At 44.5% G+C, this 18,153-nt stretch overlaps 2 protein-coding genes across 6 annotated transcripts in view; one reads left to right on the forward strand and one right to left on the reverse strand.

The window, feature by feature from the left end:
- Positions 1-438: 438 nt before the first annotated feature.
- On the forward strand, positions 439-7,665 carry wdsub1 (WD repeat, sterile alpha motif and U-box domain containing 1). Of its 3 annotated transcripts, XM_060868951.1 has the most exons (13): positions 439-483; positions 908-1,310; positions 1,389-1,576; positions 2,119-2,214; positions 2,720-2,813; positions 2,995-3,028; positions 3,133-3,173; positions 3,793-3,899; positions 4,132-4,161; positions 5,026-5,055; positions 5,887-6,066; positions 6,447-6,581; positions 7,166-7,665. In XM_060868951.1, the coding sequence occupies exons 2-13, from the start codon at positions 913-915 to the stop codon at positions 7,315-7,317; spliced, it is 1,485 nt and encodes a 494-aa protein (XP_060724934.1). In that variant the 5' UTR covers positions 439-483; positions 908-912; the 3' UTR covers positions 7,318-7,665. The 3 variants fall into 3 exon arrangements, with proteins under 3 accessions (XP_060724934.1, XP_060724932.1, XP_060724933.1); XM_060868949.1 differs by lacking the exon at positions 439-483 and having other exon boundaries at positions 873-1,310; XM_060868950.1 differs by lacking the exons at positions 439-483; positions 4,132-4,161 and having other exon boundaries at positions 873-1,310.
- A 1,180-nt stretch (positions 7,666-8,845) lies between these two features.
- The window catches only part of tanc1a (tetratricopeptide repeat, ankyrin repeat and coiled-coil containing 1a), a 57,743-nt gene continuing 48,435 nt past the window's right edge, over positions 8,846-18,153 (reverse strand). Inside the window, exons 17-27 of one of the 3 annotated variants that reach the window (XM_060868947.1) lie at positions 17,935-18,120; positions 17,051-17,123; positions 16,811-16,944; positions 16,525-16,648; positions 16,252-16,427; positions 15,579-15,711; positions 13,926-13,955; positions 13,698-13,789; positions 13,478-13,624; positions 11,730-11,830; positions 8,846-10,913 (exon numbers count right to left, since the gene is read on the reverse strand). In XM_060868947.1, coding sequence (XP_060724930.1) covers positions 9,884-10,913; positions 11,730-11,830; positions 13,478-13,624; positions 13,698-13,789; positions 13,926-13,955; positions 15,579-15,711; positions 16,252-16,427; positions 16,525-16,648; positions 16,811-16,944; positions 17,051-17,123; positions 17,935-18,120 — 2,226 coding nt within the window. In that variant the 3' untranslated portion in view covers positions 8,846-9,883. Of the gene's footprint in view, positions 10,914-11,729; positions 11,831-13,477; positions 13,625-13,697; positions 13,790-13,925; positions 13,956-15,578; positions 15,712-16,251; positions 16,428-16,524; positions 16,649-16,810; positions 16,945-17,041; positions 17,124-17,934; positions 18,121-18,153 lie in introns of all 3 variants that reach the window. The other 2 variants (XM_060868944.1, XM_060868948.1) reach the window with 2 other exon arrangements.

Genomic DNA, 18,153 nt, shown 5'->3' on the forward strand with positions numbered 1-18,153 from the left:
AGATAAACGTTTTTTAAGTCATGAGCCAAGGATTCCAATGATATAAAGCACTTGAGATTTGGACATATGGGTTTTAGGGGTTTAGGGGTTATGGGGACAAACGCCCCAAATTGTCCGATTCCGCTGAGACCTTGTCCCTGAGTAACTGTGACCAGTGCTACCATCTGACCAAGTTTGAGCTCTCTAGGCCTTACGGTTTGGGCTGCACGATCGTTTCTATGGCGGAATAATAATAATAATAATAATAATAATAATAATAATAATAAAAATCCTAACAAAAACAATAGGTTTCCAGCGCTTCGGGGCTTGACCCCTAATAATAATTCCCACAAAATTGCTTTGATTCGAAACGTGAAGTATTTGTACATATTGTCTTCTTGTTCTGCTTCTTATTCTTATTATAGCGAGTCGGCCATGTTGGAGGTAAACACAGATCACGTGACTCTGCACGTGACGCGTCACTAATCCGGAAGCAGAGCTGAAGTAAGTAAATGTTCCTCTTTCTCGTTTGGTGTAAAAACGAATAAATCACCAGGACGAAGCTGTAATTCTGTGTTATTTAAGTGTCCTGTTACTTATGGTTATAACGGTCCTAGTGATCCTACAGTCCTTGCTGTAGGTGGACAAGCTGTCAGTGTTGGTAAACAAACACCTTCAGCTGTCTGTGACTTTTACTCTGTAGATTATTTCTCCTTCTCACTACACAATGTTTACAGACTGTTTGTCATTTGTACAAAAATCTACAATAAGTTCCTAATATTTATTCTCAGGTCACAGTTGGCTTTGTGCTGCACCATGAAACTCCTAAACATCATGAATATTGTTTACGATCCTGATCAGAATGTCGGTGTTAAATCTGTTGTCTGTGACATTGTCCTACTGACCAGTCTGTACTTTTACTACACAGTCACGATGGTGTCTCTGATCTGCACCATAAAAGACCATCTTGATGATGTGAACTGCTGCACGTTCTCCGCCTCGCTCCTGGCCACCTGCTCCACAGATAAAACTGTGCGAGTTTACTCCACCCGAGACTTCTCTGAGCTCCCGTTCTCGCCGCTCTCGGGCCATGGTTACGGGGTCCACTGCTGCTGCTTCAGCCCCTGCGGTCAGTACCTGGCGTCCTGCTCCACCGACGCCACCACTGTGGTGTGGGCGATGGGCAGCGGGGAGATCGAGGCCGTGCTCGAGCACCCGGGCAGGAGTCCGGTTAGAGTGTGTGCCTTTTCGCCCGACGCCACGTGTTTGATTTCGGGTGCTGCAGACGGCACCGTGGCTCTTTGGGACTTCCCGTCCAGAACTCTGCGCAGGTCAGTGTTCACATTCTCAGTTTGTTCTGTGCTTTATTACCTTGTTCCTGTGTTCTCTCTGATTTCTGTGTCGTTTAGGACCGGCTCTGTTCCTGACACCACAATGGTAGCGTGTTCCTTTAGCCCCTGTGGGCAGCTGTTTGCTACAGGAACCACGTACGGAGACCTCCGTATCTGGGACCTGGGCATGAACCAGCTTCATGCGGAGAAGTACGCTCATGACCTCGGGGTCACCTGCTGCCAGTTTGCACCGCAGATGATGAAGGGTATTCATCATCATTCATGTGTCTGTGTAGTCTGTGTGTGTATATGTCTCTCTCTCTCACACTGTCTCTCTCTCTCTCTAATTCTCTCTCTCTCTCACTCTGTATCTCTCTCTCTCACTCTGTATCTCTCTCTCTCTCACACTGACTCTCTCTTTCTCTAATTCTCTCTCTCTCTCTCTCTCTCTCTCTCTCTCTCTGTCTCTTCTTTCTCTCTCTCACTCTGTCTCTCACTCTGTCTCTCTCACTCTGTCTCTCTCACTCTCACTCTGTCTCTCTCTCTCTCTCTCTCTCTCTCTCTCTCTCTCTCACTCTCTCTCACACACGCTATCTCTCTCTCTCTCTCTCTCTCTCTCTCTCTCTCTTCTTTCTCTCTCTCACTCTGTCTCTCACTCTGTCTCTCTCACTCTGTCTCTCTCACTCTCACTCTGTCTCTCTCTCTCTCTCTCTCTCTCTCTCTCTCTCTCTCTCTCACTCTCTCTCACACACGCTATCTATCTCTCTCTCTCTCTCTCTCTCTCTCTCTCTCTCTCTCTCTCTCACAGAAAATAATGCCGGTCATGTGGTTCAGTACCGTTTGGCCTCCTGTGGTCAGGACAGCTTGCTGAAGGTCTGGCTGCTTTCTTGGAATTACTCTGCAGGTAAGGGGTCACCTGCTCACTGATCCTTTTGTTGTCATGACCCTATAACGATGCACACACTTGTTTCACATCGATTCTCATTCTCTCTCTCACACATAAAACATTGACTATAATGAGCTGCATATAAACGCATCTAGTTAGAGAGACAATCGAATATAAATCTAATTCTGTACAAATAATAACAAACAATCAGCCGGACCTGTAACGGCTCCTTTCTGAACACATTTACCTTAACTGCCTTTACTGAGTGATCATTTATTTATAGGTTGTTCTCTATAATGAGACGTAACTCCTCAGCTGGGGAAGGTTTGCGTGTTATCGCCACTTAACGTGGATAACACTAAGAGAAATGTCTGGTATCTAAGTGTACAATTATAATACTGATACCAAATACATGTAATTAATGTCCAGAGTATAACGTAAAAAATATATAACTTCTAGATTGCAGGCAATTTAAGCACTGATGCTGTGTTCTCATGAAAGTGTGTGTGTGTGTGTGTTACAGGTTGTAAGATGCAGCTGCTACACACACTGTCGGGTCAGTCGTCTGCTGTCCTGTGCTGTTGCTTCTCTGCAGATGGACAGCTTTTAGTCTCTGGGTGAGAACTGGGATGTTCTTCTCACCAGCTTGTGTTCAGTGTGTGGACTGTTTGCACTGCTCTGTTCTGCCACTAGATGGTGCTCTGTACTCACAGTCACACTGCTGACTCTGCTTGAGGTACACTTTTATAGGAGTGTGTGTGTGTGTGTGTTTGTGTGTGTGTGTTTCCTCACTCACAGGTCTATGGATAAGTCTGTTGCAGTTTATGAAGCAGTGAGTGAATAGTTTTGAAAACCTGAAATAAATCTATATTTATATTTAAATCTTTATATAATCTCTTAAATATTTTAATGGAAACTCTGTTTGTCTTATTGCAGAATGGTGGAGTCTTACTCTATACCTTAAACCAGCACGAAAGGTTCTCTCTCTCTCTCTCTGTCTCTCTCTCTCTGTCTCTCTCTCTCTGTCTCTCTCTCTCTCTGTCTCTCTCTCTCTCTCTGTCTCTCTCTCTCTCTCTCTCTCTCTCTCTCTCTCTCTCTCTCTCCGTCTCTCTCTCTCTCTGTCTCTCTCTCTCTCCGTCTCTCTCTCTCTCCCTCTCTCTCTCCCTCTTCCCCCCTCCTCTCTCCCCCTCCTCTCTATCTCTCTCTCTCTCTCTCTGTCTCTCTCTCTCTCTCTCTCTCTCTCTCTCTCTCTCTCTCTCTGTCTCTCTCTCTCTCTCTCTGTCTCTCTCTCTCTCCCTCTCTCTCTCTCTCCCTCTTCCCCCCTCCTCTCTCCCCCTCCTCTCTCTCTCTCTCTCTCTCTGTCTCTCTCTCTCTCTCTCTCTCTCTCTGTCTCTGTCTCTGTCTCTCTCTCTCTCTCTGTCTCTCTCTGTCTCTGTCTCTGTCTCTCTCTCTCTCTCTCTCTCTCTGTCTCTCTCTCTCTCTCTGTCTCTCTCTCTCTCTCTCTCTCTCTGTCTCTCTCTGTCTCTGTCTCTGTCTCTCTCTCTCTCTCTCTCTCTCTCTCTAAACCCCTGTAATGACTCGGTCTCTGTGCTGCAGGTATGTAACAGCCTGTACATTCTCCCCAGTTGCCCCCCTTCTAGCCACCGGCTCCATGGATAAGACAGTGAGTGTATGGCGTGTGGAGGACGGCTGCAGCTCTCAGGGTGCGGCGACACTTTATTTATACTTTGTCATATTTGTTGGAGTTTACTGAATAAATGGACAGGACACACAGGAAGGAAAACAAACAAACGAATCCAGTGAATGAACTTGTCGTGTATCATAATGTCTTATGTGTGTTTTTTACATCCAGTGAAATACAAACAGAAATTGTTCATATGTTTATTTTACATTTTATTGAGAGATTCAGATTCTTGTTTGTTTGTTTTTCACCAGGTGTTGTACCTGATGGCAAATCTCTCCCAGGTGTGTGTGTCTGTGTGTGTCTGTGTCTGTGTGTGTCTGTGTGTGTGTCTCTGTGTCTGTGTCTCTGTGTCTGTGTCTCTGTGTCTGTGTCTCTGTGTCTGTGTCTCTGTGTCTGTGTCTCTGTGTCTGTGTCTGTGTGTCTGTGTCTCTGTGTCTGTGTGTCTGTGTCTGTGTGTGTGTCTGTGTGTCTGTGTCTGTGTGTCTGTGTCTCTGTGTGAGTGTCTGTGTCTCTGTGTGAGTGTCTGTGTCTCTGTGTGAGTGTCTGTGTCTCTGTGTGAGTGTCTGTGTCTCTGTGTGAGTGTCTGTGTCTCTGTGTGTGTGTCTGTGTCTCTGTGTGAGTGTTGTGTGTGTCTGTGTCTCTGTGTATTTCTGTTCTCTGTGTGAGTGTCTGTGTCTCTGTGTGAGTGTCTGTGTCTCTGTGTGAGTGTCTGTGTCTTTGTGTGAGTGTCTGTGTCTTTGTGTGAGTGTCTGTGTCTCTGTGTGTGAGTCTGTGTCTGTGTGTCTGTGTCTGTGTCTCTGTGTGTGTGTCTGTGTCTCTGTGTGTGTGTCTGTGTCTCTGTGTGTGAGTGTCTGTGTGTATTTCTGTTCTCTGTGTGAGTGTCTGTGTCTCTGTGTGTGAGTGTCTGTGTGTGTGCATGTGTGTCTGTGTGCATGTCTGTTTGTCTGTGTGCGTGTCTCTGCGTGTGTGTCTGTGTGTGTGCGTCTTTCTGTGTGTGCCTGTGTGTGTTTATCATCATCATATATATATATATATATATAAACATAACATGGTCCCTTTATCCGTCTCCGGTGTTTTTTCTCACATAAGATTAGTTTTGTTTCTCACTCGTGTTTGTTTCTCTTTTCTTTATCCTCTGCCTTTAGACGACGTCCCCTGCAGCTCACACCAAGCAGGTAAGAGATGGATCCAGGCCGTGTTTATTAACGTACACAGCACACACACTGAGTCCTGCTCACCTGTAGGTCAGGGCCGTGTGTTTGGTTAATTATCTCCAGAACCCCAAGAGTAACGCAGACTGTGTCCTCCTCCTCCTCCTCCTCCTCCTCCTCCTCCTCGTCTCTGACCAGACTGCACACTTACAGGTCAAATGACAACCAGACCATTTATTATTTAAATCATCATCTCAGTATTGAGCTTTATTTAGGGACAATTATTTATGTTTTATTACATTTTATAATTTCAGCATTTTTATTAGCATCAGTGCGGTGGGTTTTAATCAATAAATAAAAAAAATTACTAATAAATAATAAGATATAATTACACCGATAAAATAAATCATTTTAAAATATATTAAGCCTAAAAATGTACAGATAAGTAAAGTAAAAAAAAGTAAAATATTTTTTTGAAAGTAAACAACTTGCAAATAAATAATAAAAATAAATAGAAATAGAAAAACATAATTAAATAATAAAAACAATACATAATAAAAAAAGAGACCCAAAGGAAAAGAGCAGCTACACCGAGACATGTTGATTGACAGGTGAGTAGAGACTTCATCTGGGTTACAGAACACAGAGTGGTGGAGATTTTACTAAAGCATCATTAGAGAGACTTTTGACATGAATAAAGTGTCACAGGATGTTTATTAAATGTCCTGACACCAGGTTGTTTATCTCACACACTCATAACTGATTCCTCGTCCCTCGTCTCTGAAGCACTAAATCAGATACGTTACACTCCCTGCTGGGCTCAAATCCATCACTTCCTGTTGCTGTGTCTGGCAGGCAGGAAGTGGCCGGGTCATTCCAGGCTGACGGTGAGCGATTGGTCGGAGGACGACGTGTCGTCATGGTTACAGCAGGAGGGGATGGAGAGCCTCATCGACACGTTTAAAGCCAATAACATTGATGGAGCAGAACTGCTGTCGCTCAGCAAGGAGAGCCTCAGCTCTGAGCTTCGTATAGGTGACACACACACACACACACGCACACAGACACATACAGACACACATGTATGCACACAGACACACACACACACAGACACATACAGACACACACGCATGCACACAGACACACACGCACACACACACGCGCACAGACACACGCACATAGACACATACAGACACACATGCATGCACACAGACACACACGCATGCACACAGACACACACACAGACACACGCACGCACACAGGCACGCAGAAACACACGCACTCAGACGCAGGCACATACACACACTACTTGGTTATAAACATGTTATGTATATGCTATAAGAATATCCTGAGTGTAGAGTGTTTTACTCTGATTTCTTCCCCCTCTGTATGATGTGATGTAACGTGATGATCAGAGTCTTTGGGGTTGCGCAGTAAAATTCTGAGGAAGATCGAGGAGCTGAAGATGGCGCCGGTATCTGACGGCATTCCTGACGAGTTCCTCTGCCCCATCACGCACGAGGTCATGAAGGACCCGGTGATCGCCGCAGGTCCGAGCCCTAGGCTGATTTTTAATATGTACATTATTTACAATTGAATTCACCTTTTTTTAGTTTTTAAACAACTTCATGTCAGTTGTTTTGAATCGTTTTAGTCCCGAGTCTAATGAATACAGAGAAATTTATAAACGATTAAAAAAGAAAGAAAGAAAAGACAAATCCCCCGTCTGCATATGTGGAAAATAATCACATACTCTTTCTACTTTTTATGGATTCAGTATTTTATATAATTATATTACAGCTCGTGTTTAACTTCTTCTTTTTCCCCAAGATCGGGTCAAAAAAACTATTTAAGCTTTTATAAAAAAAAAAACGTTCTGTACAAAACATTACGTTAAATTCCATTTAACACACCTGGCTAAATACCTTCCAATAAAAAATGAACAATTTTTGTAGCTGGACACAATCGTGAAGGTTGTGTGTGTGATTGTTCTGTACACACACACACACACACACCACTACTAAAAATGTTTGTTTTATTTATGTGCATTATGATATAATGGATGGCATTGGAATGTTAAAGAAAGGTCACAGCTTTTTTTTTGTGTGTGTGTGTGTGTGTGTGTGTGTTGCAGATGGCTACTCGTACGAGCGTGAGGCCATTGAGAGCTGGATCAAAACTAAGAACCGCTCGAGCCCCATGACCAACCTGCCCCTACAGACCACACTGCTGACCCCCAACCGCACACTCAAGATGGCCATCTGCCGCTGGAGCAGCAGCCAGTGATCAGCCCGGTCGGTCCGAGCAGGACGTCCTATAATTAATGCTGTAACGGCGCTGAATCGCGTTTGCTGGGAGCTTGGATCAAAACCGCGAGCTGGCTGAACTCATTGAAATCTTCCTCGACTGCGCCGTCTCAAGTTTAGCTCGTCATTCTGTCCTCGTCTAGACGTCTGCGTGATCCGTGAAACTCCACACGGGTAACGTTAGAGTTTCAGGCTGGAGTCTGTAGGAACCTTCTACATTTCTTTATCAGTAATTAACCATTTGATCTTAAATACAGTTTGATTTTAAACAGATTTTCATACGTCGTTAAGAAAAAGTAAAGAAATCTGTTAAGGCTGTCTAAAGAAACGTGACCAAGTATAAATGTAAAGCTGAACGGTGTTTAATTTAATACGACCTCAGGTGTGTTTAAACAGAGAGCTCCTGGGAAACAACACACTTGTTTGTTCACCCTCTGTAGTGAACTGAGTGCTAAGTGACGTTATTGGGGTAAATATAGTTTATATATTATATAAATATAAATGCGCTCAATATTCCGATGAATTTTGGGTGTTGATGCTTTGGAAATTTTCCTCTCACCCCTTTTTTTTTTTTTTAATCGCTGAATCAAATGAATGAATCGCTGAATCAAATGAATGAATCGCTGAATCAAATGAATGAATGGCTGAATCGAATGAATGGATGTATCAAATGAATGAATCGCTGAATCAAATGAATGAATGGCTGAATCGAATGAATGGATGTATCAAATGAATGAATGGCTGAATCAAATGAATGAATCGCTGTATCAAATGAATGAATCGCTGTATCAAATGAATGAATCACTGAATCAAATGAATGAATTGCGGAATCAAATGAATGAATCACGGAATCAGATGAATGAATCGCTGAATCAAATGAATGAATGGCTGAATCAAATGAATGAATGGCTGAATCAAATGAATGAATGGCTGAATCAAATGAACGAATGGCTGAATCAAATGAACGAATCGCTGTATCAAATGAACGAATCGCTGTATCAAATGAATGAATCGCTGAATCAAATCTTACCTTTGCACAAATACCTTTTCCTTTACTGTACCCAGGCACATGTATCACACCAAACAACAACGTTTATCTGTAAGATTTTACACTCTAATGCAGCTTTTATGGCAGGACATTACAGCCTTTTTTTATAACCCGTGATATTGCTATACAAACCCTGCTGATGAACAGCTATAACATTATGGTTGTATGTTGATGAACGCTAAAGCAAATCAACCGGTCACGGCGCTCGTAAAGCTACGGCCGTAATCCTGGACCGCGTCAGAGCCGTGCAAAGCTAATTCCAGCCCTGCGTTACGAATGTGCTGCAGTTTCACTGATCTGTTCATGAAGAGTAAAGAAAGACATCGCAGTCTTAAACGAATCAAACTCATGGCTTTTGGTTTTATTTCAGGTCTCAGGACATTTTTAAAATTATGGTTGATATTTTCATCCTTTATACTGCAGGTGCTTGTAACAGAAGATCACAGAGATGAAGCAGTGCTTATAGTTGGGCCTTTATTGTCACGTTATGCAGCAAAGTTGAAATACAATCAGTAACAGTGTTGTGTATGGAACTGAAGGTCAATAATATACATATAAAATAATCTGTCTTGCTAAAACCTGAAACGGTTCGCTTTCTTTATAAACCACTGCTCATGGACAGCTGAATGGAAAAGTTTGCATCTCCTCACAGGATGCAGATGGAAAAAGAAATCGTTTCGTCCGACATCGGTTCCTGTTCGTTATAAGGTGCGAGAGATGTTGTCCGATGCTTCATATGTAAAGACGCGTTATTTTAACCTTACGTTTTTGGTTACGTTTGCGACGACGGAGCATAAACGTGTTTGAAACGTAGTTCTAAATATCGTGATGCTGTAACGTTAACGTCTTTGTCGGGGCGTGCAAACTTTTGCACTCAGCTGTAGGTGAACCAAAATATTCTGAAATATAATAATATATGTATGTATAGCTGTGCAAAAATAACAATATAAAATGTTTTAAACAATAAACTAAGCTGTAGAAGCCATAAATAAATTAATTGATATATTAGCAAGTAGAGAGGATTATAAGGGAATGCACTGTACAGAACACACACACACACACACACACACACACACACGTACACACACACGTGCTCCAGTCAGGAATAACAGTGCACTAGGCATCAGTACTGCAATAACAGACTCATTAGCGTTATCACAGATGCTAAAACTTCTCTCTGACTTACCGTGTTTAGCGTGATGGTCTTTCAGCAGTTCCTGATTGGGGCATTAAAGTGTTAACTGCCCTCACAGATGAAGAGTTCTACAGTAAATCCTGCTTAAACATCATTATTACAGTACACAATGTTCGTCTTGTTAACTTTATATTTGTAGTTAGTCCTGAATTAAAGCCGTATTTCTACGCCGTGGAGGTAAAATGCTGCCTGGTAGGTAAGTCGTGGAGGCTAAAAGCGAAGCCTGGTTTATTAGTTACTAACTGGTGTACAGGGTTGTCATAGAGTTTGTGCTTTGCTTGGCGGTCTCCACGGTAACTGCCGCTACACGTTGGATTCGATGAAAGAGCGTTTGGGCTTTATGGAGCTGATGAGGATGGGGTTGTCACGTGCCAGGTTTGCCTGCTTGTGCTGCTTTGCCGAGTGCAGCTCTGCTGCGTGGGTGCCATTATGGAAGGCTTCCTGATAGGTAGCACTTCCTGTTTTAGGGTACGCGAGGTCACAGGTCAGTCCCTGCACCAGTTCCTCTGTGCCATGACCCTGCCAGCTATGACTGTGAAGCGGTGTGGGTTGCGGTGGTTGCTGGTGGAAGCGCGCCGTCTTGTCTGTGATGCCCATAAAAGGCCGTGGTTTGTGCTCGTGTTGCCTCAGGGGCATGTCGGAGACGGCAGCGGCGTTTTCGTTGGTGGCAGAGCTGCGGCTGCGGTCCGAGTGCATCCCACCGAAAGCCAGGCTGCTTGAGGAACTGGACACTCGCATGCTGCTGCTGCGGCTGAACTCGGACCTGCACTCCGTAGCACCCTCTGGTGTTAGGGGCATGGTGTCCAGGTGACCTGTGCTACCTTGGGTGTCTCTGAGAGGCTCCCTGGTGTGTAAGCAGCCCCTGTGGTGACTGTGGTTCTCTCGGCCCTTTACACTCTGAGCCTGTCTGGATGGGAGGCGTCTGTGAACTGAAGGAGAGAAAGACTGAGTGCCTGACAGTACCAGGCCCAGAGAGTCAGGCAGAGTTCGGCTCTGCTGCCAGTTCTCCTTCCTCTTCTCCTCTTTACTTGTCCTCTCCTCATCCCCCTCCTCCATCTGCACCAGCTTTATCCCAAGGTTCTCAGAGCCTTTGTGAGGTGTTCGAACTGACATAGCTTCCTCTTCCTCCTCGTCGTTATCCTCGTCATCGTCGTCGTCATCATCGTCATCCTCCTCCTCGTGCTGTGAAGGATGAGTGTGTGATGACGTGTGTTTCCCACCCGGGCGCTGATGGCACTCTTCTTCCACCCGGGCAAGCAGGCGTCTGATCTCTCTGTTACTGGGACACAGACGTGCCGCCTCATAGAGATCGGACAGGGCTGCTGCAAACTGCCTGAGACAGAGAAAGACAGAGACAGACAGAGAGACAGACAGAGAGAGAGACAGAGAATTAGAGAGAGAGACGGGGGACAGAGAGAGAGACGGGGGTGAGGGAGAGAGAGAGAGATGGGGGACAGAGAGAGAGAGACGGGGTGAGGGAGAGAGAGAGGAGAGAGAGAGGGAGCGAGACAGAGAGACAGAAGGAGAGAGAGAGACAGAGAGAGGGGGAAAGAGACGGGGTGAGGGGGAGAGAGAGGAGAGAGAGGGAGCGAGACAGAAAGACAGAAGGAGAGAGAGAGAGAAACAGATGGGGGAGACGGAGAGAGAGAGAGGAGAGAGAGAGAGACAGAGGGAGACAGACAGAGAGAGAGAGACAGAGGGAGAGAGAGAGAGAGACAGACAGGGAGAGAGAGAAAGAGGGAGAGGTTGGAAATGAAAACCGGTCAGTATCTTCAGACAGTATGTACTTTGTATGAGGACAAAATCCAGCTGGTAAATACTGAAATATCCAGAAATTTGTCCTGTAGTATTTTGGTTTAATTTGCTTATGCTGAAGTCCTGAATAGAGGAACAACCGTTCTTTACTTTATTACTGTACGTCTCCTTACACGAGGGAAAAGATTTGATGCTTCTTAGTGATTTAAATGTTGTGTAATGATTTTGTGTGTCTACATATTCTATAAATGGACCTTGATAACGTTCAGATGTTTAAACCACAGTTCCTTGTGTCTGGGGCTTCACTCTGAACACACTAGAAGCTGGTCATCACTGACCGACTGTGGGGTTCGAGCAGAGCGCTGGGGATGTGATGCATGATAAAGCTTCTCACCTACTGCTCCTCTTAGCTCGTGCACGAGCATAAAAGGCTTCATAGGACTTGGGCTTCAGTTCCAGAGCCTTAGTGGCAAATTCTTCTGCCATGCCAAAGTCCTGCAGAGAGACAGAAGGATTGAGGAGAGAAGGAAAGAGAGGGACAGGAGAAAGAGACACCTATAAAAAACATACAAGCCAGTCACTGGCTACATGGCATTTTTAGTGTACACACACACACACACACACACACACACACGTGTATATTTCCAATTTAACCAATATTGCTTATAGAATGGCAACTTCTACTGTTTCTGCTTATTAAGTCATGAGCATCATGTAGTCTACAAAATACTGAGTACATTCTGGCCCAAAACCAGGTTGTCTCTGCATGGAGGTTACAATACAATACAACAATATAACATCCAAATAAAGACAAGTGTGTGGAAAACCAAAAACAAACAAAATAAGGTGTGTGTATGCATGTGTGTATGTGTGCGTAGTTGTGTGTGAATGTGTGTGTATGTATGTGTGCGTATGTGTGTATGTGTGCGTATGTATGTATGTGTGCGTATGTATGTATGTGTGTAAGTATATGTAGATGTGTGTGTATGTGTGTGTAGTTGTGTGTGAATGTGTGTGTATGTATGTGTGCGTATGTATCTGTGTATATGTTTGTGTGTGTATGTGTGCATAGTTGTGTGTGAATGTGTGTGTATGTATGTGTGCGTATGTATCTGTGTGTATGTTTGTGTGTATGTGTGCATAGTTGTGTGTGAATGTGTATGTATATGTATGTGTGCGCATGTGTGCACGTGTGTGTATGTGTGCATATGTGTTTGTGTGTGTATTTGTCCATATGTGTGTGTATGTATGTGTAGGTGTGTGTATGTGTGCATATGTGTGTTTGTTTGACGGTATGTGTGTGTGTAGGTGTGTGTATGTGTGCATATGTGTGTTTGTGTTTGTATTTGTCCATATGTGTGTGTATGCATATGTGTGTTTGGGTGTGTGTGTATTTGTCCATATGTGTGTGTATGCATGTGTAGGTGTGTGTATGTGTGCATATGTGTGTTTGTATGTGTGTATTTGTCCATATGTGTGTGTATGTGTGCATATGTGTGTTTGTGTGTGTAGGTGTGTGTATGTGTGCATATGTGTGTTTGTGTTTGTATTTGTCCATATGTGTGTGTATGCATATGTAGGTGTGTGTATTTGTCCATATGTGTGTGTATGTGTGCATATGTGTGTTTGTGTGTGTGTTTGTCCGTATGTGTGTGTAGGTGTGTGTATGTGTGCATATGTGTGTTTGTGTTTGTATTTGTCCATATGTGTGTGTATGCATATGCAGGTGTGTGTATGTGTACATATGTGTGTTTGTGTGTGTGTGTGTGTATTTGTCCATATGTGTGTGTGTGCATATGTAGGTGTGTGTATGTGTGCATATGTGTGTTTGTATGTGTGTATTTGTCCATATGTGTGTGTATGTGTGCATATGTATGTTTGTGTGTGTACATTTGTCCATATGTGTATGTATGCATGTGTAGGTGTGTGTATGTGTGCATATGTGTGTTTGTGTGTGTGTATTTGTCCATATGTGTGTGTATGTGTGCATATGTGTGTTTGTGTGTGTGTATTTGTCCATATGTGTGTGTATGCATATGTAGGTGTGTGTATGTGTGCATATGTGTGTTTGTGTGTGTGTATTTGTCCATATGTGTGTGTATGCATGTGTAGGTGTGTGTATGTGTGCATATGGTGACCCACGTTGGTTTTGCGGCGGCAGCGGGACAGGTTGAGGTAGAGCGAGACCCTGAGTTCCCGAAAGGCCTTCAGATCGTCCCCGAACCCTTCCCTTGGGAACTTCCTCAGCGCGTACTGGTACCTCTGAGCTGCTTCTTTCATCTTCCCTTTCTGAGAAACAACAAGCGTGTTAGTGACGGACTCAACACAACGCCTCGATAAACATCAGCCACTCATCACAGACCTTATAGAGCAGGTTGCCTTCCTCCATCAGCTTCTGCAGCAGGATGATGAGGATGTCCGGTTTAGAAGTAGCCATGGCCCAGGCAGCGTTTCCTTCAGGGGCAGCAAGGGGTAAAAAAAAAAAAAAAAAAGAGAGTGAACATGACGTTAGACCTCATGCCTCACAGCCTCCCTCTTTTTCCTTTACTGTGAACGAGACTGGCCCGAGAGAGTTACCTAAAGCTTGTACCTGATCGATCATAAGGAGACGTGCGGTACCCTTTAGCAGCATGTAAGTGAAGGCCAAAAAGAGAGAGAGAGAAGTGAGGAGAAAGGAGTGAAGAACCACACACACACACACACACACAGAAACAAACGTTTTTAAAGGTGCGGTTAACGATTTTAGCATACATTAGCCCTTTCTGCGATGCCTCCAAAGCCACATCCTTAAAATATGATTCAAGTATAAACATTTCACCGTGGTCGAATGCTAGAGGTCGTGTTTTCTGCATTAACAGACCCTTTTGTCCCGCAAAATTTGTGGCCCACGTCCTAGTTTGTCCTCAATTCCTTCATCGCAGAAGGAAGAAAATCGCTGACCGCACCTTTAATGCTGATTACACGTTTACAGAAAACACTTCTTACTGCCGCACAGTAAATTTAGCTCTAAATTAAAACATCTGGTCTAAAAATGAAAACCTTTTTTTTTTTTTTTTTTTTTTACTTTTCAGTGATATTTATTCAGCGGAAGAAAAGAGTCTGTACAAAATGGAGCCTGTACTTATCCTGCTATCTGATTACAGCTACGTGGAGCGGTTGGCTAATGCTAATTCAGAAGCGGTCGCTTTTAAGGGCTCGAAGCGGTTCAGTGGTCACTGAGTGGTAGGTTTGATTTCAGCAAACTTTATAAAAAAAAAAAAAAAAAAAGAGAGAGAAAAAGCCTTAGGGAAATATGTTTGGGTGCTAAGCTAACTAGAGCAGGACGCACCACGTTTTTCTATCCATCTGGTCTCAAACGGAGAGTGGATGAGAAGCTGAATCAGGGTGAATACGTGGCACAAACCCGGACACGGATCAGTCTGACGCAGATCCAGAGAAACAAGTGAAGCTCAGCACACACACAGCAAACACGTGAATCATTTCTGTCACTTTGATCCAAAGAGTTTCATAATCATTTCATAAATAAAGCGCTTTCACCAAATGACTCAGACCACCTTATACACATTCTGTTGTTTTTGTTTTTATTTTGTTGCTCGGTCACGACCGTATTTACGTCCGACACCGAACCCGTATCCGTCAGACGCAGAGCGGAGTCGCGCCCGCTAGCACCGCCGCTACGTTTACGCAAAAAGCTTTACTCAAACACATCAGCACACACTTCATATACCTCACAAGCCACCATGGCGACTTTTTAAACCCTACATATGGGATGGGGGAGGAGGGAGGGAGGGAGGGAGGGAGGGTAAAGAAATGAATCATGTAGAATTTATAAGGTTAAAAGACTTAATAAGGACAAAAAAAACACACACAGCATACGTCCTGTTAAAAAAAAAAAAAAAAAAAAGTGGTGGAATTGACAGTTCATACATTACTGGTGCCCCACTTACAGAGTGGGCCAGTGGCTCAGCGCGCACACACACACACACACACGCACACGCAAACTCGAGCGAAGAACTATGGCCTCGTTTCCGTTACATTTAGGACTCAGCAGAGGAACAGAGCGCCGTGCGGAAAACAGCGTCGTGTGTGAGGGGGAAGAAGAGCGATCCGGCTACGTTCTGGATTCAGCTGATCTAAATTCAGTGCAAGGGGTAAACTCAGGGGAAAGGTGAGTGTGTGTGTGTGTGTGTGTGTGTGTGTGTGTGAATGCTTGTGTGTTCAGATATTCTGCAGCGCTACTCACCGAGCTTGGCCCCTTTTTTAAGCAGAGTGATGACAACCGAAGTGTTGCGGCTGCCGATAGCACGGTCCAGAGGCCGCATGCCGCTGTAGTCCATGTGCTCGATCACGGCGCCGCGCTCCACCAGGTAGTGCACCTACAGCAGCAGGGAGACCGTTATACACTCAACACACACACATACACACACGCACGCGCGCACGGTCACAGTATCGCTCAGGTGTGAAGAAGAACCAGGACGAGATACATCTGGATTCCAGCAGAGCACAAAAAATAATTGGGTTCCGTGTTGCTGCTGTAACGTGGGTCAAAGTTGAAAAAGGTTCGAACCGTCCATGTGCTATAACAGCAGCGTCTGATATTATTATGAACTTTAAAAATTTTTTTAAAAAAAATATATATTTTTTTTTAAATTAATTTTTGATGAACAGTCGGAGGAGAAATTGTAATAATCAGCAAAATAAAATACACAATACCTTTTGGTGTTTTTTTTGGGATTGTGTAGATAATAAACCTGTATTAACAAACACCTTAACCAAACACTGGATTACACACACACACACACACACACACACCATGTGATCTAAGGTGTGTGTGTGTGTGTGTGTGTGTGTGTGTGTAATCACATCCCTGTAGGATTATTAGTAGTATTTATTTCTTTTGAATCATCTCTACGCACTATGTCAGCATCTCCATAAAAAGCAGCGAGGTCGAGAGGAGTGCGTCCGTTCTTATCCGTGTGATCGATCTGCGCTCCTTTCTCCACCAGCAGCTCCACTACACTTTTCTGGCCCTTCAGACACGCCCAGCTCAGTGGTGTCAGACCCTCTTTATCCACCGCAGTCATACATGCTCCTGTAACACACACACACACACACACACACACGTATGAAAAACTATACAAACACCACCTCTGGGTCCACCTCCTTTTATCTGAGCTCACTGGACTCACCCTGCGAGAGAAGGAAGTCCACGGTGGTCACGTGACCCTCGCTGGCCGCAACCATCAGCAGAGAGCGGCCATGTTTGTCGGAAACGTCCAACGTGGCGCCGTGCTGCAGCAGGATCTCGACCACCTTACGAGAGAAAACAGGAAGCGCGACGTGACTCGCTGATTGATGAATAAGTTGTAAGTGTAACATAATGGAGGCTCGGATCTCAGCTCTGGTGTGTGAGAGAGCGATTCTGTGTAAGTCTTATTTATATCTCCCGACTATCCTTAATCTCATGGACCCCACCTGTGTGTGTCCGTGCTTCACAGCAGCGTAAATCGGAGTCACGCCCCTGCGGTTCGGCTGCGTTATGGTAGCCCCCTGCTCCAGCACGAACACACACTCGTCCAGCTTTCCCCGGCCGGCAGCAGCACTCAGAGCTGAAAACACCATCACGGAAACATGTGAAGCTCTTACACAGACGCTGATTATTCTAACCCCAGTGATATTTCAGGATAATCACACACACACACACACCTGTCTCACCCCACAGCGTGTCCTGGCCATCGAGCTGCACGCTCAGCTCGGTCTTACTCAGAGCCAGCAAGTTCTTCAACACCTGAGGATGTACATCACTAACGTCAGTATCATATAATACGCTCTGTGTCACGTCCAGCATCGTAGGGTGAAGGTTTTTATTTCTGTGGACCACGATGCATCTGAGCAAGGAAGAACACCTACAAATAACCCAACTGAGAAGAATTATGGACATATGGAGCAGGTTCTGTAAATAAACGCAGGAGTTTTACTGGGACACGACGAACGCATAAACGCAAAGCAGACACAAAGCAGACCTAAAGCCAACCCTCTGGATAAAATACACTTACATTGGGAACAGCTTGTGGAGACCTGATCATTCAGGGGGGTTGAGTCAGAGTCGGGGGTCTGGGAAGGACTGGGAAGGTCTTTATGGAGCTCAGGGGCTTTGTGCAAAGGTCTCGTTCTCCTTCTCTTGCACATTGTTATAATCCAAATACATTGATGTCATCATTAAAACTCATCCCTAACTATAATTTATTTCATAACCAAAATATATAACACGAAAAGTTCCTTGTTAATTATTATAAGCTTGTTATTATAACGTCAGAACCGAAATCCTTCCCAACACATTACATCACCACTCAGACTCTTCTAATACATTATGTCATCGCTGAAACACTTCTAATACCCCGGGATCATGAAACTGTTCCCAACTAAAACACTTCCAGAAACATTACGTAACTTCAGGTGAGGAACGAAACGACTGAATGACAGAAACACCAAAGCTGCTGATCAGGATGGAGAGAAACACAAGAGCCGGGGAGTAACTGAAATCTTCTGTGTGTGTGTGTGTGTGTGTGTGTGTGCACGTGTGTGTGTGTGTGCGTTACCTGTACATGCCCCATGCTGGAGGCGGCGATGAAGGCTTGCTGCACTACTCTGCTCTTCAAGCTTTGCTCAGGCTGTGCAGGGTCTGAGCTCCAGTCCTGATCCAGCAGATACTGCAGGACATCAGCGTGACCTCTCAGAGCAGCGTGAACTGCTGCACACTGTCCACTCTTATCCACGTGCTCCACCTGGTGTACACATTTAATCAAACTTTTAATTAA

This window comes from Tachysurus vachellii, chromosome 4, assembly GCF_030014155.1.
Source record: "Tachysurus vachellii isolate PV-2020 chromosome 4, HZAU_Pvac_v1, whole genome shotgun sequence".
Taxonomy (NCBI): domain Eukaryota; kingdom Metazoa; phylum Chordata; class Actinopteri; order Siluriformes; family Bagridae; genus Tachysurus; species Tachysurus vachellii.